This window comes from Amblyomma americanum, chromosome 1 (assembly GCF_052857255.1).
Source record: "Amblyomma americanum isolate KBUSLIRL-KWMA chromosome 1, ASM5285725v1, whole genome shotgun sequence".
In the NCBI taxonomy this organism is placed as follows: Eukaryota; Metazoa; Arthropoda; class Arachnida; order Ixodida; family Ixodidae; genus Amblyomma; species Amblyomma americanum.
In genome coordinates, this window is record NC_135497.1 from 219,184,949 (window position 1) to 219,212,235 (window position 27,287).

The 27,287-nt window shown below is 44.0% G+C and overlaps 1 protein-coding gene across 6 annotated transcripts in view; it reads right to left on the bottom strand.

Annotated features, from left to right (window-relative positions):
• LOC144114638 (uncharacterized) overlaps window positions 1–24,803 on the bottom strand; it is a 57,222-nt gene extending 32,419 nt beyond the window's left edge. The window contains exons 1-8 of one of the 6 annotated variants that reach the window (XM_077648499.1): window positions 24,677–24,803; window positions 23,141–23,311; window positions 17,184–17,311; window positions 16,433–16,562; window positions 13,313–13,381; window positions 11,852–11,955; window positions 10,348–10,432; window positions 5,405–5,572 (exon numbers count right to left, since the gene is read on the bottom strand). In XM_077648499.1, coding sequence (XP_077504625.1) covers window positions 5,405–5,572; window positions 10,348–10,432; window positions 11,852–11,955; window positions 13,313–13,381; window positions 16,433–16,562; window positions 17,184–17,311; window positions 23,141–23,275 — 819 coding nt within the window. In that variant the 5' untranslated portion in view covers window positions 23,276–23,311; window positions 24,677–24,803. The other 5 variants (XM_077648500.1, XM_077648497.1, XM_077648498.1 and 2 more) reach the window with 5 other exon arrangements.
• Between the last annotated feature and the right edge of the window lie 2,484 nt (window positions 24,804–27,287).

The window sequence follows — 27,287 nt, forward strand, 5'->3', positions numbered from 1 at the left end:
GAAAAGTCAATTGGCGTCTTTATTATATACCGTAAAAACTAGCATATAATACGAGGTATTTTAGGATGTCGAATTTCCACCTCATATTATATGCGGATCTAAACAATTTTGAGCCAAAATCCGCAGTTCCGGTTTTGTTATTATCAAGCGCCGTTACCACCACGGTTTGAGTGAGAGGAGGCGCTATCTAGCAGTGGCGTAGGTCGGTAGTTTCGATTTCGACGCCAGTTCACCATGCTGACCTGACATCGCAACTCCCAGGACGATCGCACCTCCCATGGTATCGGGACCGCGAAAGCAGTACTCAGTTGCTTTTAAAAGGAAAGTAATCCCTGCTGCCAAAAGCATCGGTACTGCATCAAACGCTGCTACATGGTCTGGATGACGTCGGGAGAGCCTGCAGTTACTGCAGCCAGACATGGGTCTCTCCAGCCACGCTGTGCAGTTGGATGGCGGACGCTTGGGCTAGCATTCCCGAGGAGCTCACCGGTTGTAATTTCAAGAACTGTGGGACATCAAACGTGCTCGACAGTGCCGAAGACGTGTTTCTGTGAAAAGATATCCCTGACAAGGGCTTTTCGGAAGACAGTACACCCGACAATGACGACGATCACTAAAGCACCGACTACGGACATTTCCGAATAGCACGCCTGCGAGCCCGATCGTATGCCGGAACCAGTCTGCACACGCTCGTGGCACAGGACACGAGTAGGAGCGAGCATGGCGCCCGATCTGTATCTGCCAGATACTTGACGCCCACGCTACACGAGTCTTATCCGGTGCGCTGGTGTACACAAATAATCAGAGAACTTTCAGCTTTCGCGACTTCCTGAATGTCTTCGGGCTGACTGCCTTACTCGCATTATACGCGGATGCAAACTTTTTTTCTTGTAGCGATAGCTACATTACGGTAGCATATCAAGCCTTCAGCGTGGCGGTGCTGCCACCCTGTGGCTGCGCCGCCATTCTGTGGCTACGCTGCCACCCTGTGACTGCGCCGCCACGCTGTCACGGGTGCGGAGCAGCTGCTAGCGGCACGGCGCCATGGCTGATCACGTGGTTCGTCACATGGTTGGTCATGTGACCAAGTTCCACTCGGCCAGCTGTAGCTATCGCGTCACTCCAGGTTTAACCAAAGCTAAACAACCTCCAATTTTTTTTTCTGTTTTTGCTATCCCCAAATTACACCTCGTATCATAAGCGTGTCCAAAGTAAACACAGGTTTTTATGGTATTTCAACCAGAGCATTCTCCTGTGCAACAAATCAACGGCATCAAGAAAAATACATCTAATTGTCACTGTACTAATACATGATCTAATCCATAGCACCATGCAGCTAACAGCCAATTCTTCGCCAGCAAGCCGCACCACGACATTCGTACATGCACTGGCATGGTAACCATGGCGTCAACTGAAAGAGATCAATGTTTTTAGACCGGTTCGATCTCTTGTGCAGAAACAACTTTGAAGTGCAGAGGCCCACTGTTGTGTGGTCGCGTAACAAAAGGACACAAGCCGAAGGCATATGTATTAAACAGGGCACCCTGTAACATTCCGATGTTTTCAAATGTTATTTGGATGCGCTTAGATTCTAAGAAAAGCCCTTTTAGTTGGTTAGTTACACTGCCAGTTATCCTGGCATTGTCGGAACCTATCAAGTGGTCTTGTTTTTTGCAGTGTTCCGAAAGAGTGCTGCTTTCAGGTTTGCAACATTATTTTTGTGTTTTTCCAGGAAGCTTTTCATTTCACCAATGTCAGTTAATAAGCCAATCCTTGGCTCTTTCCTTTCAGTGCCTCGACCTTTTGGGGATGTGGGAGTGAGTGCCTGAGCATTGAAAATGGCTCTTGGTTTAATTGAATGCCCCACTTTTCGAGTATACTTGAAAGCTGCTTGCTAATCCCTTATTACATACTACTATATATTACGAATGGCAACGTGCAGTCTGGGGGTAGTTGGGTCTAGTGTCTGTGCAAGAGATGGGGAGGGAAGACTGGAGAGGAAGAATTTCAGGGGACCGCAATGAAAGAAAGTGGCCATGCCAGTGCACAGTGCAGTGAATAAAACTGGCAGTGCAGCTATTCTACTTCAGTCTACAACTGAGGCTTTTTCTTCATTTTTATATTGTCTTCTATAGTGCATATGGTACTACCAGACGGAAGCATTAAAACCACAGACGGTATGAAGTGACTGCCAGGCAGAAACACTTTCACCCATGGTGACCAGTCATGGACCACTAGCATCGGTTTTCTGGACTCACCTTTCTCTGCTCTAAGTTTGTTAGTGGCTATTTATTAATAAAATAATGATGAAGAAAAAGATGTTGCTAGCCACGGCATCTGCCATCGAAACCTGAGCTATGGCTAGCAGGAATAACAGGACAGGAAGAGGATAGAAAGAGGGGAAAGAAAGGGGGGAGCGATAGTAAGAAAGGATAGGAGTAGGGCGGCAATATACACTACGTACAAATACAGGATGTTTGTAATGCTTCCTGGTATGCTCCCTGGTATGCCCCCTGGTATGGTACGGTAGAGTACAGTACGGTATGTGGGGTTTAGCACTCAAAAGCTGCACATGAGCTGCAAGAGATGCCTGTTATGGTTTCTGCTTACTTAAAAAGTTTATCTCAAGCATGGTTTTCCTCTTCTGCCCAGCCAGATTGTCAGAATTATAAGCCTTGCCTTTCTTTTGCTACTTTGTTTCTTTCCCTTTTCTTTTCTATGCTAGCCAACCAATTAATATAACAAGCATTACTCTGAACAGCCATTAAGGAGTGCCATTTTGCATACTTTATTCTGGAAGGGGAAGGGGGGGTGGCTGGAGACCTCCCCACCATATAGCCAGCCCCACATGACTGGAGCAGTTTTCTCCCCCGCCTTGCCTTCCCATCTCACATTCAGATGCACCGAAGCACACTACCCCTTCCTTCCCTGTTGCCAACCTCATGAAAAAGTTTATTATACATCACTGAGCATGTCCTATGGGCTTCTCTTTAATAAGGGGGAGTCCACATCACCTCCGGCAATTCCAACCGAAAAAGTTTTCACGAAAACTGTAATAGCAGTTCCATCTCTTGTCACTAAAGGACGAAAGCAGACACTGTTTATACATACCACGACACTCTCGGTAGACATAGAAGAAGTTTTCTACTCAATTCTGCATGAAGCCTTGTTTACAGCTGTCAGGCAACAAGCTGAAGAACACGGCGAAGTCGCCTTTCGAAATGCAACTGGAATGTCTTTTAATCATTTCCTTGAACTATTGGACTTTTACTTTGCTTCGGCGGCAATTTGCTATCAAGGAGACTTTTACGTTCAGAAAAGTGGAATTTGTATTGGATCCTGCGTTGCACCTGTGCTATGTAACATTTTTCTTTCTTCCTTCGACTGGCGCTTGGAAAAATGCCTCTCTAATGAACCTGTTTTGCATGCTTCACGTTATGTAGATGACTACCTCATGATCCAAAACCTGCCTGCACTTCTTGTTTGCCCAAATCTGTTAGCAGAATCCTTAATGTTTTTAACTCTCAAGGAAATCAGCTACGCTTCATGCATGAATTGCCTGAAGAAAATTAAATTCAGTTTCTTGATCTCAGGTTGCATTTTTCGCCATCGCACAACTGCTGAACCTACAACCCGAGAATGAAAAAGCAGTTCCTACCATATGACAGTGCTCATTCAAGGCTAGTAAAGAGGGTGAGCGTTTATCTTGCGTGCCTTTCTGCACTGGAAAAATTTTGCCAGCACAATCTGGAACAGAGTCTTAGCCTCCAGATCGAGAGACTATGCAGCAGCGTATCCGCAGCAACATGTCACTAGTGTTTGCGAAGGCCTACTTCAAAGGATTAAGGGTATGAACCGCCACAAGATTGACAATGAACGTGAACCGGTTTGTGTCATGCCGTATGTTCACCGGGTGACACATAATCTGAAGAAAATCGCAGGCAAATTCGGCGCCCGCCTCATGTTTTCGGTGCCATGTAAGCTTGCCAGAGTGTGCCCAATGATGAGCAAAATTGTTAGACAGCAAGTATGTAGGCTCAATCACACCATAAAGTACATCAAATGCGCCATAGAAGTAATCTATAAAGTTCCTGTTTCTTGTGGAAAGTTGTACATCGGCCAAACTGGCCGATGCTTCAATGAAAGGGGAAGTGAACAAGAACGAAATATGGTAAATAAGACAGGAAGCAATCTAGCTATTCACTGCAAGAAGCGCGAGAAAAGTGACTGTCGGCCACTTCTTGATACACAACATTGCTCCCAGCAGCTAGAAACAAGACTGAAAGGGAGATAATTGAGGCTTTCCTAATTGTCAAGAATGTGGAACAATGTGTGAGCACTCTGTCCATTCAACTTTCAAATAATGAAACCTCATTTTTAGAAGGCACATATTCGCACCATCATATTAAGTCTTGCGCTCCCTATACCATATTCACACCTGTTCTCACTTTTTCACTCCTTTGGTTTTAGCCTTGGCTTTACAGTTTTTAAGGTACACACTCACCTCTGTTATTTCTTTTAACCGTGTTTCTTGTTGGTAGCATAAATGTTTTCTTTTTTTCACGTCATTGGTTTTAACCTTGGTTTTTTATTTCGCACCCTCGCTTTTTTACCGTGTTTCTTGTTGATACCATCTTCGTTTTCATTCTTTCACGTCTCTGGTTTTAGCGTGGGTTTTATGGTTGCACCCTCGCCTTTGTGCCGCGTTTTTTTTTTGTTCCATTTTCATTGTCATTTGTTTCAGCTTTGGACTTAGCTTTGTGGGTAGGTTGAAAGTCAAGTAGCGACCTGCTTTTTTACATCGGGTGGGATGTTTTTTTTTCTTTTCTTCGGTTCTTTGCCACTGCGCTTGCTCCAGCGCATGCAAGATATCGTGCAGTGAGTGGTGTGATTCGACGCAGATAATTGTCCTTGTTCTTGATTGTACGGTTTGCTTGGTGGTGGTTGCTGATGGTATAAAAGAACTGCTTGTAAGTTTTCGAATAAACAGTTGGAAGTCTGCACTTGTGTTGTGTGTGTGTGTGTCCTTTGCTCTGTGGTCGTTTTTGCGCAATTCGAAAATGAACTTAAATTGCTAACTAGCCCGCCAGAAAATGCTTCTACAGACACTGTGCAACAAAAAGTAGTTCCTGATTACAGTTGTTCATTTGAAGTGCTGTAAATTCATTTGATTAAGAGTTCGCATCATTCATTACATGCTTGTAATGAGTGCCCACTTGCTGCGGTTTCTACGAGTACCTGCGAACCACCAGAATGCCATAACTACAAGGTCGAGTTGCCCTTTAATGTGCCTGTCAAAACATGCACAGACAAGCCCAGCTCTGCCTTCCCAGACTTAGCTCATTGCCCGCTGCTTAATATAGCCAGTAAGCAAAACATACACAAGAAGCAAAGGGAAGCTTACCTGCTTCATGGCACTGGATATCCTCTCCACTTCATTCAGCCCCAATTGGTGCACTTCCAGAGGATTCAAGTCAAGCTCAAGGTGGTACTGCAGGCACTCCTTATAATAGGCTTCACCATTTGGCAAGGACGTGGCTGCAATCTCATGTCTCAGGTGAGGCATGTACTCCTAGAAGCAGTGCACATATAAGTACCATTCCTTTCTGCAGCACCACATACGCAAACCATGACTGTTGAAATGCTATGAGCACCAGTACATCACAGCCAAATCGAAGTACTTGACAGCTAAGTCTCTAAGCAGTTCACCAAAATTTTACTTGGTCTAAATTGGATGTAATTAAGCAGAACATGTAAAGGATGTAACCGCAGCCAAGTGGCATGGCTGTAAAACAGGATAGTTTTGCAGTAAGCCCAGCAAAGAGATGTGACACTGCACTGAGTCACCACCACTCGCTGCAAGCCTTCCCCAATAACTTTTACTGTATGTGCCTCTGTTTGGAAATCGTGTGAGAAAGTATCTGCCTTGCTTTTCGTCACTCTCACCATTGTTCCTGAATGGAGCATTATGTATGAATATAAATGAGCATGTGTACTCACAGTTGCTGTTCTGCTTGAAAGCTGAGACAGCGAGTGTAAACTCATCTTTGCATACTGATGAGGTGTTTACAGTTTGCATATGCTGTGTTTAGTATTCTACTGCAAGTTTCTCTACGGAGCCAGTTTATTAAACTACTTTTGGTGCAGTTTTAGTTCTGGAGTTCTATGCCTAATAAACATGAGCATTCAATTCAACTGCACTGACACAGAGGAATGACAAGCATACAGCAATGCAAACTTTCAACATGCTGCACGAGGTTCTAGAGCTTCTGTCATTCTAAGGCTGCGTCCAATGTTCTGAATGTCCGTTGGATTTGCAAGCGATGCAGAAGGGCTCCAGTAAAAATTGTCAAGAGCCTTGCAAGGTCGTCTGCTTTGAATATAAAATTAAGTGGCAACATCAATGCCAGAGTTATTCCACAGAACAGAAAAAATAAACAGCATGCTGTACAGGCAAGACGGTGGGCTTCTTCTATGGGATGTAGTGTGTTTGAATAGAAAAGCGGATGGAAACCTTTCTCTCCCTTTTTACTTTTTATTATCACTTCCTTTCAATTAGAGATTCCACCTGGGCTTTCTTTTCTGTCTTCTGTTCTAGTTGCTTTTCTCTAACAAACATTCCACCTGCCACTTTGTTTTTCTAGGTTTATTCATATCTACATTCCTCTCACTGAGAGCTGGTTTTCATTTTAAGTTCCTCGGCATCTAGCGTTTTGCTACCCAGATGCACACTAATCAATAACCAGGTGTACACTAAGGCAAGCTGACTCTGGCTTTTCCAACAGTTTTTTCTCTCAAACTGGCTGTTTATAATGTACACAGCTGGCACTGAGTGCTTCAGGGAACACAAACTGTCAATCGATTAGTGGGTGAGCTTTTCACACTACAATGTGGCTAATGAGTTACTGAAATGCTAGGGGTGTGTGAATATTAGAAATTTAGAGTAGTTTGAGAATAGAATTTAATATTAGACTGAGCTGGCACTGCACTTTTCCTATTCAAAAAATTTGAACAGTAACTCGAGACCGAACATTGCAGCATATCCAAACAGCGCTCTCTAGACACAGTAGCTCACTCTTGTCACATCAATGAACTTGTCATTTCCTAGTAAAATCAACGCGGCAATGTTAAGTCTGGCATAAAACCCATTGGCTGACAGCCATTGAGAGCCACCGTGGGCTGGAAAACGAAGTACAGCATCACATGACACGACCCCGAGGTGAGCGATGATGCAGCAAATGAGTGGCTGTGAACGTGCCAGAAACAAAATTGAACAGGCGCCAGCAATCCTCTCGTTTTCGATCACCACGATAAAAGATGCGGTGTGTGCTCCAACAGATAGCGAAATGGGCAAAGCTGTGCTCCGAGTTCGCTGCTGCAGTTGTTTTCCAACGAGCTCGACCATCCTTCACAATTTTCGTCTACTAAAATCTAGAAACTGAGCATCTTTGGCTCCAGAGGACAAGAAGAAAGCTTATGTGAGAAGCAAAATTCGAAGCCAGCCAGCGCAACCTCACAGCGTACAGCACGGCCCACGTGCAGGGAGAAAACGAAACCATTCCAACTAAGCGGAGTGGTTGGTGTGGTTTCGTTTTTGCGTCTTTGGTTTGTGACAGTACTTGGGTCCATCAAGGAGCTTGCAGTCCAGCAAAACCAACATGCAAAGGCTGTCCTTTGCGCTAAATAAGATGAATGTGATATCGAAATGCCAACTATCTCAACAGTCAACTCTTCTAGAGGGCGAAGTGGGCCACGTGTTGTCGTGAACACTGCGTTTGGCGCGGCATTACACAGCCGGCACTTTGCATTCAGGCACAAGAGGAAGCGTGAAAGGGAACGGATGATCCCAATCGCGTTGCAGATCAGGTTGCCACTCTTGTGCCCGTTTCAGAAGCAGTCTTGTCAGATTTCATCAGCATTGTCCTGCACTTTGCCTCTCCAATAATCGACCGCTGGCGTCGCTTTTCTAGTAAGGATCTGGCCACCTTACAGTGCTTTATGACAGCATTCAGTAAGCTCCTTTGTCATTGAAGCATCAAGTCAATCCGTTATATTAGACTGTTGCTCACTGAACAATATTATGTTGCTTGAAGAATTTTAAACATGGTATTCAGCTAGTCTACACGCTTACTGTAATGTTACTAGTGCAAGATTCTCTCTCCCTTAATTAATAGGCTTTATGTGCATGCATGCATTAATAGGTCTTATATGCATACCAAATTACGCTCAGTGGGTAAAAACAAAATTTGCAATACATGCATTTCCCTCCATAGCTGTGTTTCGTAGAAAAAACTGATTATAGTTTAAACTACTTGTATTAATATTTGAAACAATTTGAAAATAACCTGCACTGAATTCCAAGCTATTCAAAAACATCAATTCAATTCGCAATCAACTGTTATTATTCGTATTCACTTTGCAACCAAAAATTTTATATTCGCATTTCTATAAAATACACTGGTGACGGCTTCAATGTAGTGAAACTGTTAATTGACAAGCTTGCGACAATATTTTGAAGTGACTAAAGGAAAAGCCTCACCCTCAAAGATTCTGATTATTCAACAACATGCATCAATAACTGAACAAGACAGAGTTCTTGGGTTCAATACATGTGAGTAATCAGATAATCCCTAAATCAGGTCATCACACCAAGAACCCTCCCCCGGATGTCAGAAAATTCCTTGAATGGTTGAAACAGTGATGACGTCACAGGTGTCGTGTGACCACCCAGGACCGATCACAGCACGACACCAAATTTGAAAATCCATCACCACAGGAGGAGCTGGGAGGCTGTGACCGTATCAACATCGCTACCAGAGAGGGCATGCATAGCAGGGGATGTCAGGGTGTCATGTGGGAGGATGTAGTAATAAATAAATAAATAAAACACTTTAAGGCCACGCGCAGGATTTGAACCCGCAGCGACGCAAACAGATCAGCTTCACTAACCACTGCGTTAGACCACCACACCACTGCCACAGCCAAACAGCCCATGTGTTTGTCTGCCAGTATCTCCTGCTGTGCCTGGGATGTTGTCGTCTTCATGAAATTCCATCGGTGCGCAATGGATCCAGAACACACTGCTATCACACTGTCCTCTGCAGGTGACTTAAGCGGCGTCATGATTTTTTCAGGCCACACAAATATATACACTACTTTGCAGAATGGTGCACCTTATTTTCCAATGCTGGCACTGGGAGGAACATTGTGATATATGTGAATAATCAAGCGGCTTTATGTGTGAAAGTTGACCAAGTCAGACGGACATGAGGGAAAACAGATACACCACCTGTTGTCAGGCACGTTTAAATAGCTAATATAAATAAATCTCCCACTTCACATCATGGTCCCCTACTTATTGGTTCTAAAATGTGCAAAACATTATCATCGCTGAGGACCAGTTGCACATGTGCAATGAAAAGATATGCCTGACCAGGCCAGACCTCTCTCTTCAGTCCTTCATCACTTCCAGTGGCCAGTAATGGCTATTTTTTCCAGTTTCAGTACCAGAAACAAAAATTCTTACCGGTCATTTCTGATGCACTCACTGATATTTTGAGCGTAATATTTTACACTGTGCATTACCATTAGCCCTAGTACTAGCTTGGAATGGTCTTTGCACATCAGGTAAATTAAGGTCAAGTAGGCCTTGAGCAGCATGAACTGCAAGATGATAATACTTTAGCTCAGAAGAGATGTAATTAAAATGAAGAAATATACTCTCGCAGGGTATGCAACACAAAGAGCCAAAAAAAAAAACAGCAGTATATTAGAAAGAGAGATTGGATACAAAAGGAAGACGAATACAGTTGGAGGCAGTGAAGCAGGAGAAGCACTTGGAGCGATGATGTTAGAAACTGCCTCGGTAGGGTTGCAGCAGCTGATTCAGGACAGGGAAAACCTGTCCTGCTATCAAAATAGCAAGCACATTTGAAGTGTTATGGTTTCAGGATGAAGTCATTACTTTTCAGAAGAGCTTTCAAAGCAAATAAAATTATTAGTCATGATTACTTAGCAGCAAATACAATGCCAAGCACCACTGAAGTAATAGGTGTGTGCCAATTTATAGCCCGGCATATGAGAAAAAGACTTAAGACATGATGCTGCATGAATGCTTAGTCTAGCTCTAGTGATGCAAAAAGGAGAACATCTGTGGGTCACAGAGCGAGTTATGAAGCTGCTGAGCAGTACCTTTATGTCACACAAGGTTTTTGCGCTAGAGAAAAGGACAAAAATGCTATAGCAACAGAAAGTATGCATGGGGGGGGGGGGGGGGGGGGGGGGGGGGGGGGGGGAGGCTGGACATTCAGCCACAGGACAATAAAAAGGAATTATTCTCTTGCTTACATTTTGAATGAACTTCTTCAGCTGTTTGAAGGCAGGTAGCACAGATGCTTCTATCACTTTTCTTGCATCTTGCTTGAGGACTTCCCTACAATCATGAGAAAAGGATGCATCATAATGTGTTCCAAAAGACAATCTACTTTTCACACTTTAACAAGAAACCTTTACGAAAACTGTGAACAGCCTTGACTTCCACCTTCAAACCTGAGGCATGACACATAACCCCAGAAGAGAGCTCAGTAGCAGTGCAATGCAAAAAGCAGTTAATCAAAACATAGAACACATTTACTGAATTCAAGAGGATTTAAGGCGGGACATTGAAATCTCAAGAAGTTTTTTTGGAAAGTTGAATTCACTTGTATGCCTCGTTTTTTATGCTGTCCGAAAGTTTCATAGCTCAAATAAACCGGGAAGTACTCTAAAAAAATTGTTTTGTGACCCATGGCAGCGATGCATTGCGGGGAAATGTTTGAACAATGGGTATTTTTCTCAGTTACCTTTTTCTGCCTAGATAATAAACTTACGAAGATTTCTTCATGACTTTTATTTATTTTGACCCCGCTTGCTCTGATGCACTCCTAGTACCGTAGCGCAGGATATTCTTTGCTTTTCAAATTTGTGAATTTTAAATTTAAGAAACTTTCTTTTCACTCTAGATATGTCAACAGACACTGCATAGCAAACAATTCAAAACCAAAATTCATGCTTTGTGAAGAAAAATTAATTTTAAGAATGTCTTAAACTGTAGCATGCGAGTAGAAATGCAATGAATGTTAGACCAGCCTTCTGCCACATTTTCTTAACTCAGCACCCTTTTCACAAAATTCAAAGAAAAAATTTATATTGGAAAACAATTTTCTGGAGATATAACAATAAAATTTTGTGAGAGTAGTCACAAAATTATTTCTAATATGCTAAAAAAATTTCATGAAAATACATCAAGAAATAGTTTTTTTGCTGAAAGCTGCATTCCCCCTTAAAATACAGCTGTTGGCACTTAGCCAACAGTGTTTATTAAGACCGTTACAAGAGTACATATGATGTTGCTTAATGGTCAGTAAAAAAGTTCTGAAATGTGCAATAACAGTATTCCAAGAATGAATTAATGAAAAATTTCTGCTTTATATTACAAATTCACAGGTCCCACACATTTAGCTAATTTTGCTGCTCGTTCAGCATTATGTCCCCAGTTAAATGCAACCAGGTATATCTCAAACACTTCAGTAAAAAGTGGCTACAGCCAATGCACATGTGCTTAGCCTTTTGGCAACCTTCAATTACCGCAATGTACTGATCCCCCCAAATCATGCTGATACCATGCACAATTATACCTTGCTGACTGCGAAATTACAAGTGAACATAATCACACCAAGCATCCTGATAATGGCAGTGCTAAATTTGCAAGCACAATCTACATTCAAATATGAGGCTTGGTGTACCCTACCGGCAGAAAACCGGAGATACTCTTTCGGTTACCACCACTCAGAGGTGCACAATTATAACATACCTTTCTTGTTCAGATATGGCATCAGGGTACTTTTCAAAACGTTTAAAAAACTCTGACTTCTCAGCAGGACCCTCGAACGAGTTCAGCCTGTCCAAAACACCTTTCTGGAAAAAGAAGAAATGCGAAAAGTTACTTGGTCGCCTAGCACTATCATAGTATGCAGGCAAATTATACAACACTAAATATTAGGCTTCCTTTTCTAGTGAACTACATTTGGTATGGGACAAAGCAGTGTATGGCTTGGAAGAAACTTTCTAGGGCAGGTAGATACTTCCCTGGTAAAGACAGATGTTAGAGGGGAATGTTGTTAGCTTGTCTTGAGCTAGGTGTATTCTCATCTTTCACCTGCCTTACTACCTGTATTATTGCCCTCACATACATGATTCATTTGTTCTCTCTCTGTGGCACAATTCACAAAGGTCAGATCATATAAAGGTGGTATCATTTCTTTCTCAAACCCCTACTTGTCATGTATTCTAGATGAGTAAAATCCCTTTTCCCAATAAATAATAACCACTTAAGCCTTCAAGGACTTCACATTTGTAATAACACTTTGTAACCAGAGATAGTTTATTTGGTGCCTTTTCTCTATGTGATTTTAAATACGCACTTAAAAATTAAAATGCACAGTCAACAACCAACTGCTGAATTTAGACATGCCTCACACATCCAGCTGATTTTGACAGCATCATCAGCGACTCAAAATACAATACCAACTGGAATTCTAGATGCCCTCACATTCGCCACCTTCCAAGCCTAGTTTGTAATGAGCCTGCCTTGAACATCCCTTGCCAACCAAGTACTCGTGGAGCATCACCAGACTGAAAAAATGTTTTATTCCTAATGCCATATCACCTAGAATTTGAATGGAGGCACACACAAGACACGTACACCAAGTTTTACAGGTAGTAAAACTAACCACTCTGAAGCTATTGTCAGCTAGGTTCTTCAAGCATGGCTCTCAGGATACCTGTGGTAACTTTAGATTCTGGAAGGTTTTTCAGTTTCTGGGTCCTCCTACTTAATGCCTGGATTACTTAAAACTATTAAAACATGCTTCTAGCACACAAACTGTGAGCATGCAAACAAACCTCATAGAACGGCAAATCCAAATACGAAAGCACGACAATTCTCACTCATTACTAATGTACCGATACATTACTTACATACTCACTTTTCCTGCCTGAGCAAACTTGACGGTTTCCCTGAAACATCAATGAACTCTTTTAACAGCACACTGTCAGTAACGATCCCCGATTTCCAAGTTGACAGGTTGGAAAAAGTTTCAGGGATCCGGTTTTTGCAGACATTGCAACCTTGCATTGGAGCCTTGTATCATCTGTTTGGATCTTGCACAACCAAACTGACACATGTTTCATTCCATGCAGCTTGCTGGCCAGCATATGGCCAGCTCTGTCACAATAGAAGCACAAGTGCTCAGCAAAAACATGGCAAACTCACCATGGACACAGCATGCATCGTCTTCTTCAGCCTTATGCCTTCCTTCATCAGATCTACAATCTCTTCAAGCTAAAAAGGAAAAATGAGGTTTTCTTTAAATGATTTCCCTGGCAAGAGGTCTGGCACTGTGCAGCCATTTGGTAACACTGTACACCAAGCCAATAAATGTTGTCAGTCCACAATAAAGTGCGCCCGCTACAGCTCGGTTTGGTCTAGTTGGTGCGCAGGTATGACATGTCAAGGAGCCTGCTTGACACCATGGGCACCCTTTTTTGAAATGCAGAGTCAGAATTCTTGCTCAATGTCCCACTGCAGAGTGAAAAGTTTCTGCCACTATGCTGTTTCTTTAGTGCCACTGGCTCAGACTAAGAGGGAATGCCCACAAAAAAGGCCACCATTTTTCTGCACACTGCAGGCCTTGATGTCATTAAAGTGCTCAATACTTGTCCACTAACAGAGAAGCAGCACGAAGATTATAACATAATTACCAGCACCTTCAAAGGACACTGTGATAAGCAACGAAAACGATGGAAAGATTATCTTTCCATTCCTGAACAGTTCCTGAAAGATGTGCAGCTCAAATGCCAACTGTTCTGCACAGTATAGGGCAAAACTCATGCTCACCTAAAGTATCAGCAAGCACTGACTTTTGCACCAGCAGTTTTCTGAGCAGGCAGAACCAGCAACAGTGTGTGGGCTATACATATACCTTATATCCCTCAATCTCTAACCTTCTTAATTCCAACAATGAGTCTTAAAACCTGGCTTCGAACTTGATTTGTTGTTCAATCAAAATGCATGTTTATGTTTATGTAGTCTTATTTTGTGTATCATTCGTGTCATTTCAATGCTTGTGACTTTGTTCTTCAAAGCAAATTCTGCGCTAGTATGTGTCTAGTCTAAGTAAGCTTGGTTACCTTTTTGTTGTTGTTATCTGTACACTGTTGTTGCCGCTGTTTTCTGTAGGAAGGGAGTGCACTCCCTTCAGCAAGGCGGAAATTTGGGCTAGTTGGTAAGTGTTCATTTTTGCTCTCAGCGCAACACGAACGGGACAAAAAAAAAAAAAAGTGCACTCCCTTGTCAAGTCAATCTAAGGTTTTTTTGGGTGCACCTCCTAACAGCACATGACGTTGAAATAAAGGCATTTTGCATTTTTGTATTATATTTCTTCCCCCAGCCAGCAGCGAGTGCACTGATGTCAAGACCCGTGCCCGCTACTCAGGAGCAAGGGGAGAAGAGGCAGAACAGGGTGGAAAGGCATCTCTGCTTCTTCCCCGTTCTGTGGTCACCAACACGATATCACGGAGGTGCACTGGCCACTCAGTCGAGAAAAAGCGGACATATCCAATCCCGCAAGAGAGCAACTGATTGCTCCTCAAAGGGTGATACCCAAGGGGATAAAACAGGCAGTCGCAAGAAACGGCACACTTTCTCCCTCTCTCATCGTGGGCCCTCAGACTGTCTACTCACAGACCTCCTCCTTGCTCACCTCCCACCCTTCTCGCATGACGACTGACAGCACAGTAAGCCTCTCATCCATGTTCATCTATCAGAACATTCTTCTGCTCAGAGCCTATTTCCTTGTGTTAGGTTAATAAATGCATTCCTAAACTGCTCTCCCTTTGCTTTTTCTTCTGAACCTGCCATGGCTGTTGTGCCACAAGTTGGAAACATTTGTTGTGTAAAAGTAAAGCCTGCAAGTAGTTGGCATGGAAACTCGCCTTGCTGGCCTGCTGCACGCAGCCGCCCCCATAAGTGGAATATGAAAATTCAAAGCATGAAGATATTAACCAGGCCTGCAATAGTGTGAAACACACAACGAGCCATTGGAGATAGACAAAGGAACTGGTATGGGTGATGTGGAAAATGGTATGACCTGAGAAAGTGGCTGGTAAAAAAAAAAGATATTTGCCTCATGCTTTACAATCACTAACATTCATAAAGTAAAACCCCCGCTGGCAAAAGAGGCATTGCTATACAAATATGACTGTGATGATGACTAAAATATGCGCAGTAGAAATTGGTGCTGAGAAAGCATAACTGGACCACAACCAATGACTTCGTCAGTCATGCGACACATGTCAAAGTGAATACAAGGCCACAGGGAAACATTCTGCTGCAAAGTTACTTTTACAAACTTGTGTCATGAAGCCTTCAGTATGAATCCTAAACTGCATAGACAAGCAAAGTTAGCAATGCAATATATCACCTTAGTGAGGCTACTCCACTAAGTCCATGCTGAGAGACAAGAGCAAGAAAATGTATATTTCAAAGGATGAAAGACAGGCCCTATACAAGTAGAGGTCATACGAGCTGTTTATACCAATCATGCAGTTTCAGTGCTCTCACTGCACTGACATGGCCGAGCTGGAGCAGAGAAGAAATTCTCGCCACAGTTTCAAGGTACACAATGCAGCCACTGACAACACAACTTGGTTCTGAACAAAGACGCTTAACCTACTGCCATGCCATCCTGGAAAATATCCTATGCGCTTTACCTCTTTCCTCACCGCGCCCACTGAGCATCATTAGCCCGCAAACGATGACTTCGCGCATCGATTTCGGAACCTTCCACATTGCTTACAGGCACGCTGTTTGTCTGGCTTAGTCAAAGAACCGAAGATCTGACTGAATGCTGACCGATCTAAGGTTTTCTTTCAAAAAAACAAAAAAGTTACAGGTGGAATAGCTGACACTGCACCTGAATGTAAAGATGTTTTCAACAACACAGATGGAGACCAGAGCTTATAGCTGCTCAGTTCCATGCAAGGAAGCCTGAAGTGGCTTCCCAAAATAAGCCAAGCAACCAGCAGCGAGCACATTTGACCTGCTAAAATCTGCAGAAGCGCTTCCAAACACTGTGCGTTGAAATAAAAACACCAGACCAGCGTGCCACCTGCTTGGGGATGCACACACTGTGCCTTAGTGATTTTCATTTATAGAACTCTCCTATTCTTACACCATGGCACAGACTAACAATATGTCAGCCTTCATGTTAATAAATTCACTCTACTAACATACTACTTCTATTAACAATACAATATTAGCCATATTACCATTAACAATAATATGATTTAACAGAAACGCATTCTGATAAACAAGCAAAATTGCATGTCCAACCTGTTTTGGAAGTTTCTCGTATCTGGACAGTAACTTTCTGAAGTCATCCACAGTATTGAACACCATGTAGTCGATGGTTTGGAAAATGTCCACATGGACTCCTTCGATGAAACTGATTGGATACAGGTGGCTGTTTGAAAATAACCAACAACAGAAATTTCAAGGTTAACGACAGTAACGGATACTGTTGTCCAGAGCCCAATTCTGAGCTCTACATTAATGGAAAGGGCACATGGTAGATATCTAAATCCTGTTCAAAAACATCACATGTGCAAATTTTATATAAGGAGAGTCTGAGTAATAATACATTTGCACTTATCCCCCATTAGGTCTAAAGCGAAGTCCTCAGCAATATTAAATGGCACATGTTGTGGACCAGTGCAAAACTGACAACGAACCTAGGAAAGAGGACACGATGACCGTGTTGTCTTCTCTTTCCTAGGTCTGTTGTCCGTTTTGCGTTGATCCACAATATGAATAAATTCCAACTTGCCCAACACAACGTAATGGCACATGTGATATGAATCAACCATACTTCCAGACTGCTGTATTTTAACCTACTATGCATGCTTTTGCTGCTTTCTTGAGCAATCCCAGAGGCTAAAACACATACTGATGAGAAGCAAGCAGCTAAGCAAACAGTACACTGTGAAACTACAGCTGCTTTCAGAAATGTGCTTTGAGAACACATAACAGTATGTGTGTATAAAAGCAAATGCAAACGACAGAAAGGCAAGGGGTTTTAAAGTACCCATCTGTGTCAAGTCCACGAAGGTAGCCTTCCAATCCAGCAATCAGTATGTTTAGGCTTGACATCAACCACTGGTCTTCTGTCTTGGGCAGTTCTTTCGCTTTCTTGAGAAAGTACTGTACTTTATCCTGCACCACAAAAACAGCAATTAAAAGATTATGATACTGCAGTAGTGGCCTACTGGTTTCAGCATCCAAATCATATGTGGGCGGTACGGGGATTCGATCCCCAGTGCCATCAGATGGCCACCAGTTTTCCAATGGGTACAAGCTTACCTCTGGATGGGTGCTCAGCTTCACTGGGATGAAATGGTTGGAAAATTGGGCCTCCGACTGCCGCATTGCAGCGATACACTTTTACCACTGATACACCTATCACTGCATGTCAAGAGCATGCAGAGACCCATGAGTGCACTGCCACTGCTGGGAACTATACAGAAAGCGATGTGCTCCTGGGAGAGAGGAAATTGCAAAGTTTCATTTGAATTAAACGCCTTTTAATTCCACAGCAAAAGAAGGTTACAGCCCAGGAGGCAAAGCTTATTAAACGTCCTTTATAATAAAGTAGGAACCTTTGTGAAAACATTTATTTCTTAATGATAGCACAATGGTGTACAATGAGCAGCAAAGGAGAGAAACTTTACTGGACGCAGCTATGTGCAAGAAAAGTTATTTCGCTGCCATCACTGTCATAAAGAATTTCGGTGCCATCACTGCGAAAAAAAGGAAGCTGTAGATATATGCATGTACACATGTGCACGAGAAAAGATGAAACACTAGAACAGGCTGGTTTCACTGACGACTACTCTCTCTGTCTTATGTGTGCTACGCTGACTAGCACAGTCATGAGAGCCAGCTGCCTGAAATGTCCTCAGGTACGACAGGAAATGAATACCAGCTTCTGCTGGTATCATTACCAGACGCTGGCATCAATACCAGAGAACCAATACCAGCCCACATGTTGCTTTAGGGTGTTATACACTACATGCCATCAACACTAGACAACCGGGTTGTGAGCCAGTGCTTTAATAAATTTATTCCCAGGTATACACATCCAGTAAGCATTTGCTGCTGATTATAAAATGAGAAACATCTTCCTTTTAACTGTTAGGCAAGTACTGTGATAGCCATAAATAAAACAAGTGGAATGCAGAGCAGTGCTAGCACTGTGCACAAGTGTACATAACCTGCGAGACAATAAGCGTGGGATCATGCTCGCATCACACCTTCTATCATGGCTGCGCACATACATGTAAGAATTTCACCAATGCATCATCATGTAGGGAGCACCTGCCATAGGCATAACTGAACATATTTTTCAAGCAACAAAATGCCTGGTGTGCACAGCTGTATGCATTAAAACAATAGGTAATCTCAGTGCTGCAAGTTAAATGCCTTCAATACAGGGTCTCAGCTTTATGGCACAGCTTTCAGTTCACACTGATCTCACATTTTGTAGTTTTATACCAAAAAGGCAACAGTGTTTCAAACAGAACCAAAGAAAACTAAAGCAGGGCTCTCAAACACGCAGCGCATGGAACACATGCGGCCCCAAAAGCCTTGTCGTACGTCCTGCTAGGCCTAATGATTTCAGCCTCTGTCCTCGAAAAATGTTGCTACCTTTTGTTTTTTCACTCTCTGACAGCCTATAATAGCAACTAATTCCACAACGCCCAGCCACCTCTACTTACATCAGCAGTTAGCTTTTTGTGAGAAGTGCCTAGAAATTTGGAATAGAACAGAAAAATAAACAACCAAAAAAGTTTTTTTTTTTTTTCACCAGCGGCAGTTTGTCACGCTCTTGACTTGTTCAATTTGATTTTTGTGCTTCATTTCACTTTTGCGTACTTTTGCTTACTTCCTCACATTTTAATTTTTTTCTTTTGTCTTGGATCCCTCCTTGTCTCTCCTCTTCCCTTTTCAGTTACTGGCCCATGGGAGACAAAAGTCTGCCAATATAGCCCATGTAGGAAGATGAGTTTGAGGCTCCTGGTGTTGAGGAATTCTATTCTCCTGTTGTTGCTATTGTTGTAGTGGAAAGTAATTACTGTTACTTGCCGTTATTTACTCAGATTTAAAATTGAAAGAAGCAAAGTAGAAAGCCACTAGCCGGGACCAAACCGATAACCTCTGCATTTTGAGTGCAATGCTCTTGCAACTGCATTCCACGTGCATGTTGCATGCTCCATGTGACATGCAATTGGCATAACACCACATACAAAACGTGAAGGTCACACATTTAGTCCAACAGCAGAATGCTATTTCTTCTCCTGTCTTAATTTATAGGCAGAAAACAAATGCAACACAAACAAAACAAGAAGGGGCAAGTCAGCGCCAGCTAATAAGCAACACTATGACTTTAGGCAGAGCACTCAAGACCTTCACTTGCGCATGCTCGCGTTTTTGAGCTTCCAGACAAGAGTATTTCCTCACTACATGCTAGCAATATTTAGGACTTGACACAAGCTGCCACTTTCGCAGCCACCATGTTGTGCACGTGGCTGGCAGTGTACAGTGGGTGATGAAGTTTGCAGATTCACTCTATGGTCAATAGGTGCCTATCACTAATATCCTCCCGTATGAAAAAGTCACATTATTTGGAGATGCAAATGAGATGATGCTTTACAAGGAGCACGTACAAAACATTCAAACTGAGAAACTAAATATGCTGCATCCAATTTATCTGCACTACATTAAAATTGTTTCTTTAAAGTGCTGTGCACTGCGCAAGAAGCCTGTGACCCTGAAATGCGTGCCTACTGTGTTCTCTCATCCTTATCCGAACTCTGATTATTGCAGTATGCTTATGCAGTACTGTCCTTAAGTCTCCTGCAGTTTGGGGCAAAAAAGAATATCAGCTCCAACCCGGAGACCCAATTCCAGGCAGTGGAGCGAGCCAATGAGGTCGCCGTAAGCCATGGGCTGACGGCCATCTAGAGCGACCAAGACCTCACCTTAAACCACTCTCTGCCGGCGATTAAATGTTTTCCAATCCAAAATTACAACCATACTGTGCAGTAGGATGGCTAAAGTTCAATACTGTAATTGCATGTAAATGCATGACTCGCAACTTCATTTTTAAGCCCTCTTATTTCAAAATGGATAACTTTAAGTGGCTAATTAAACAAACAGTGGTGGCAAGTCAGCCCTTTATATAACATCACCTCAGTTTTGTTCCCACTGATCACTTAGTCACAGCCTATTACAGAAGTTAGATACACAATGCTCTGCTATGCTGTTTTTGACAGACCCTTCCCCAGAAGGGTGCTGCCTAATTCAGAACGACAGAATCCTCAACAATGGTATGTCGAGAAGCCACCCTGCCCAATGATCTGGGTGCATGTAGCTCCAGCAGCCACTAAACAGTTCAGGCGTAAGCATAACTGAAAATACTGGGGATCTTATGAAGTTGTGCATCTGAGAACAAACCTGTCCAGAGCAATAGCCAACATGAATGGCCACAAGCTGAAAACTGAGGAGTGGGAAAGGTACCTCATAGCCAGCTTCACACCAAAGCCACACAGAAAAATTGCATGCTAGGGAGGACTGTTGAAAGCAGGAATTCTCATGCCTGCCAACCAATGCAGTAGATGTGCCTTGATTAGCAATTAGTAGCTACTCCTCACTGTGTATACTTTTTTTTTCTCATTCTTATGAGCACACCGAAGGATTTGTAAATGGTGCCCGTGTTCACTTCATTTTCTTAAACTAAATTATATGTCAACAAAAGACAAATTTTTTGAGTGAAAATTTTATTATTCCAGGCCTTTTTCTTGAGAATCTTCTTTCCAACACTCACAGACACGTTACCGACCATACATTGCAATGCAAATAATGCAGGCTTATCCTTACCCACTGCATGCTACCACAAAAACCTATATAACTTGTGTTTAGACCTAGACATCATCTGTATGAAAGAAGGAAAGGAAAAAAGCAGAAAAAAAAGAGCCTAAGTACATTCCATGGCCTGGACAGTAGATGCTCACTGCCAGATGGCACGAAGATCAATTTCAACCAGCACTCACACAATCTACATTATCTTGAGGCTGGTTTCCCATGACACAGATTTAGTCCCCAATGGTGTGTCATTTCATCCACTTTGTTAAAATTTATGGAACACCTGAATCATTTCCAACAGAAGTTTTCAACAACAATTCAAGGAAACTGAAATCTTTAATTTACTTTCTTTGGCCTAAAAGATCACTGCTCTTCTATGTAGTATATTCACTGAAGTAAACATATTAAATAGAAGACTAGTAGCACCTAACTTCCCCCGAAATATCTAAGTTTATGTGCAATGTTATGATAATGGCTCATGTTTACTGTCACTGCTCAGTAACACAGGATTAATGACACCACAATCAATGGCAAGGAACTCAAAATTCCATAGCTGGGGCCACCCTAGCTTCACTGTAAAAATTTTTTCTGCATTAAACTTAATTACAACAGATTGCAAAAGATGTGGACTATAAAGAAAAACAAATGAACAAAACACTGACTCTCAACTGGCATTTGATGAAAAGTGGTAGAATACATAGCTAAATCAGGCCTTTCATATCCAAATGCTTATCAAAAAGCCAAGTAAAAAAGAAACAGCCCTCCTAATCAGAGGTACTACTGCCATTCAAAAAGCAGATTTCTTTTTTGAGATTATGACAAGAAGGTAACACTGACACAAGCCCCATTTTTGCTGTGTATTTCACATGCGTAAGCTCGTTACATTGCTTGCGTAAAATTCAGCATTCATTGTACAAGAGGCGACACCTGCAATCTCGACAGTGCATGCTAAGACGCCCTGTAACACTTTAGGCAGGTTGCTGTGATGCTCCCTTAAGCATTCATCCCAGGTAATGATTTGATTTGGTTCTATGGCGTTTAACGTCCCAAAGTTACTCAGGCTATGAGGGACGGCATAGTGGGAGGGCTCTGGATAATTTCTGCAGTCTGGGGTTTTTAAGCGTGCTGCACTGACATCACACAGTGCACAGGCCTCTAGCATTTCCTTTCATCAAAATGCGATTGTCGCAGTCGGGATCAAATTCGCACCTTTCGAGTCAGCAGCGGGGCACTATAACCACTGAGCCAACACAACAGCTCCATTCAAGTAACGAGATGTTTGTCCCATACAGCCGGCAACGCAAAATAGTGGAACTGAGAGTAAGCAGCCCCTTCCACAAAATAATAATAATAATAATATTTATTTGCACATACAAAGAGGAATAAAGGAGATCACGATGCTTCTTATAGAACAGCCGCTTTTTTCACTGCTTTCGGTGCATGGCCTAGGCAACTGGTTAAGCGCTTAAAGAATGGGTTCAACGCCAATGTGCACATAAGGAGCGACAGCAACCCTTTTTACCCTGCCAGACAACTCGTCCTTTACCATGCACTCTGCCACAGATGGCATGAGATGCTGCAGGTAGCCAGAACCCCTCCTGACGCATGGTTTACGTGGTTTCTTGGTTTGGCTTTTCCGATATGCACATGCATATAAAATACCTGATCCACCTATTTATCCACTCCCTTTCAAAAAAAACTTCAGTCGAGAGTCTGCTCTGTGTTCGTTCATTTTTTTTTCTAGTCCGCATCTTCTGCGCTAGTGATCAGCGGCTCAGAGATCTGCACTTGCCGATTATATTAATAAATTTTCCCATACGAAACCTGCATTCAAGCCACGAGGCAAGCTGTATGGGATGCACGCGTCTGGACCCATTTCGACCAACTGAGGTTCTTTGACATGCACTGAAGAATAATAATTACTCAGATGTTTTCTGCATTTCGGCTCCATCGGAGTGCGGCAGCCGAGACGGATTTTTTTCACTTCTTGTAAGGGCTGTATGAAGTCGCAGAAAAACGCCATAAGGTGTGCTCCAGCCTTTTTTTGTTAGGAGCACGTTCAATGCGAAATGCGACACTTAGCGGGCCTAGGCTGCAGCGAACGGACAACGAGACACTCACCCTCCTGTCTCGAAACGACTGTAACGAGTACGACTCCAACAGGTGGTCGTAGCCGTGGAAGCCGACCATGGTGGCGAATTCAGGGCTGTCCTCCAGTCTCCACTGCCAAAACTCTTCAAAAAGCTGCGCTGCCATTGCCTCCGGACGATCCGAGTAGTACCCAACGATTGCCTGGACCATCAACGGGGCGTGAAACGCCAATGAACCGTCCCGTAAAGGAATTCCGACAGCTGTGAAACTGTGTCACTTCCCGCCAAGAGTAGACTGCGATATCAGTAAGCTGAACTGGCACACGATTACCATGCGCACGAAAGTAGCATGCCACCGACCGGGAAATCACCGCGGAATGCTTATGCAGAGCGCAGCTCGTCCTACGATCGACTTCTCGTTACAGTAATTCACAAGTCGCGACGTATACAACGTATATACCTAAAGATTGATCGCAATAAACTTCACCACAAGTTATGCCATGTAATGCAGGAGCGAGAACCCTTCGTGCGATATGATGGCCTTCGAGCGGCAACCGGAAACCATACACAGCCGCGACAAACAGCTGACAGTCACGAGGTTTGGCCTCACGTCCCGCAACACACCTTGTAAACATATGGCGAAATTGTGGCCAACATAAGACCACAAGCCGCCGCAAATACCGCTCGCATAAACGCCGGCATACTGTTCTAATAATGAAAAGTGCGTGTCGGAGTCACTCTACAACCGTTTTCGTGTTCACCGACTTCCTGGCTTGAACCACTTCAGCCCCGTAAATGGCCAGTTCGACTCATTATGAAAAAAAAAAAAAAAATGCGGCGTTACATTTTTTTTTTATTGGCGTCGCGGTAGGCTGCATGGCTTTTCGGCACTTTGCCTTTTTTGCAGCGATCAAAGTCGGTAAATGTAGAAAATCAATCGAGCGTGAGAATGTACGCACAGTTTCGACAGGCAGCGCGTTTGGATACAACTACGGTTAATCCGTGGCTAATTCACTTTTACCAGCTAACCCACAGGGAAGTTACGCTTGCAAGTGCAAGGGGCCACGACGTCAATCGGTCGACGCCGTTGGCCGGTGGGTCTCCTTTGAGGGGCATTTGCCACTTCGCTCTTTGCATATTTTGTGGCCGAACCTTAAAATTTCCTCTGCGAAAACTACAGGCCTATTGGACGCAAACATCGCACACAAAGTAGCATATATCTTAGCCTACGTTCTTTAAGACGTTATTTTATATCGGCACTTGCTTGTATTCTCCGATTCAACAGGCCGCACTACCTGCCAGACAAAGCAGCAACTGACGGGCGGATCGGTGGGTGAGTGAGTTGCGCGTTGCTTTGAAAAGTTGTTGAAACTACCCTCCGGCCGCGGTGGCTCAGTGGTTAGGGCGCTTGGCTACTGAGCTGCAGTACCCGGGTTCGTAACCCGGCCGCGGTGCCCGCGATTCGTTGGAGGCGAAACGCAAAAGGCGCCCGCGTGCTGTGTGATGTCAGTGCATGTTAAAGGTCTTCAGGTGGTCGAAATTATTACGGAGCCCACCACTACGGTACCTCTTCCCTTCTTGCACCGAGCCGGGCCGTCGGTTGCCTTTTGTAGCGATAGCTGCACTACGCCAGCTACATGGAGGAAGGAAAACTCTCCTTACTCCATGGGCAGCTACTTCGCGAGGTCTGCGTGGCTGCGCGCTGAGCCGTGGCACCACCGCTCCGCCAGATGTGCGCACATAGAGAAACATACGGTGCGCATGCGCGGAGTGACGTCATAGCGCGCACTGATCTCCACTAGGGGGCTGGATAGCGCATCGAGCGCCCCAAAGTGAAGCCACCGCGTGCTTGTCCCGGAAGTCAGCCTTTGGCAGTGCACGAAATCGGACCTCAGTACGGTTTTTCAGTTTCAATTTTCGTTTTACACTTCGCATTTCGTCCTTTTGCCGTTCTCGTCTTTTTCCAAAACAATGCCTACCTGTTGCGCCGTCAACCTGCATGAGGAGACCAGCAAAGTCTTCGGTAAAGACGCTTAAAAAATTTGGGTTCAATGCATCGCAATGGGACGACACTAGCAGACGACATGACGTCGCTCGTGCCTCGTCTGCTCAGCTCTGCGTCGTCCCGTTGCGCTAGCGTCGCCAACTCTACTATTTGTTGTGATGTACGTTGTCGCGCTATAAGCCCAAGTTATACCATCAATGGCGGATAAATTTAAGACAGAATAGGTGGAAACCTTCACCAGGCAGCAGACTTTGCAGTGAACATTTTACCGAATTATGTTTAGAACGAACCGGAGCGAGGGCGAGGCTACTATCCGGTGAGGTGCTGACGGTGTTCTGCTGGTTCACAATAGCGCTTCCAAAAGGTATGGTACTGCGCTTTTTCTACGGAGTGTATCATGTACTGAGCCGCCGCGGTGGCTCAGTGGTTATGGCGCTCGGCTGCTGACCCGAAAGGCGCGGGTTCGATCCCGGCCGCAGCGGTCGAATTTCGATGGAGGCTAAATTCTAGAGGCCCGTGTACTGTGCAATGTCAGTGCACGTTAAAGAACCCCAGGTGGTCGAAATTTCCGGAGCCCTTCACTACGGCGTCTCTCATAGCCTGAGTCGCTTTGGGACGTTAAGCCCTCACAAATCATGTATCATGTACTGTTTCGTATTGTATCAAATTATGTCCCAATGGGCTTTTATTCGTGATGCTTGGTGCAGTTGACTTCAAACAGCGCTTGCCCCGCCCGCTGCAGCATTCGTATTTCTCGTCGGTCGTTTTTCTCGCACTGTGCAGCTGAGACGTGGCTGTGCTATAAAGTTACGTTAAAAGCACGTCTGGACGGTAATGGACATCCTAAAACGATAAAAATCAGCCGCCGTCGATGAGACGAGACATCGGCTGCCTGCAACTCGAAACTGAAACTGTAGCAGCTGGAAAACGAGTGGCTCTTCGAGTGTCACGATTTTCGCGCCATCGTTCGCCTTTTATTTGCTAATAAAATTCTGTGTGAAGCTTGGCAAGACAGCACACAGACGTATGAGCTCCTTCGTGACGCTTACGGCAACGAGACATTATCGCGGGCGCGAGTTTTCGAGTGGCACAAGAGGTTCGTTTCGGGGAGAACGTCGGTGGAATACGAGACAAGGCAAGCTCGCCCTTCAACCTCACGGAATGAAAACGACGTGGCTCGGATGAAGAAAATCGTACAGCAAGACAGCACCATTACAGTCCGCATGCTATCAGATGCTCTCGACATTAGTAAGACATGCCACCAAATTTTGCGTGAGAACTTGGGGAAACGAAAGCTGAATGTCAGACTTGTGCCGCACTCCCTGACACAGGACCAGAAGGACACGCGGGCATCAGTGAGCGCTGATTTGCTCTCCGAGGCAGAGAAGGATGCTGCATTCGTCGACAGCATCATTGCTGAAGACGACACATGGTGTTTTCAGTACGATCCTCAAACAAAGAGGCGGAGCGCCGAATGGCGGTCCAGAAGCTCTCCAGCGTCGAGAAAGGTGCGCCGACAGAAGACCAAAACAAAGACGGTGCTGATAGCTTTTTTTCGATGCCAGAGGTGTCATACACCACGAGTTCGTCCCACAAGGGCAGACGGTGATTCAGGAGTGTTATATCCGCGTGCTCCAACATATGCGCGATCCACTGCGATGCCGTCGCCCTGGCTTATGGGCATCTGGACAATGGAGCCTTCTCCACGATAACGCAGGGTCGCACACTGCTCTCTGCGTGGCAAAATTTCTTTCAAAGCGCAGCATTACTGTACTTCCCCATCCGCCATACTCGCCTGACCTCTCCCCATGCGATTTTTTCCTGTTTCCGTGTGTGAAGAGAGCTCTTAAAGGTCGCTCGATGGGGAGCATGGAGGCCATTCAAGACGCCACGACAAAAGAGCTGACAGACAGCCCTGCCAAAAGAAGCGTTTTCCGACTGTTTCCAACACCTCAAGAAGCGTTGGCAGCTGTGTAGACTGCAAGGGAGACTATTTCTAAAGGGTGCTGGAGAAATTATTTCAATGTTAACCTCATTTTTTTAATGGACTGAGTCTCGGAACTTTACGAACAAAGGTTGTATTTTGCTATCCCCTTGAAGTTCGATTTGTCAGAGTTCTACTGTATTGATATGAGGGCATCTTTGAGCTTTTCACTGCTCCAATGTTGCGAGG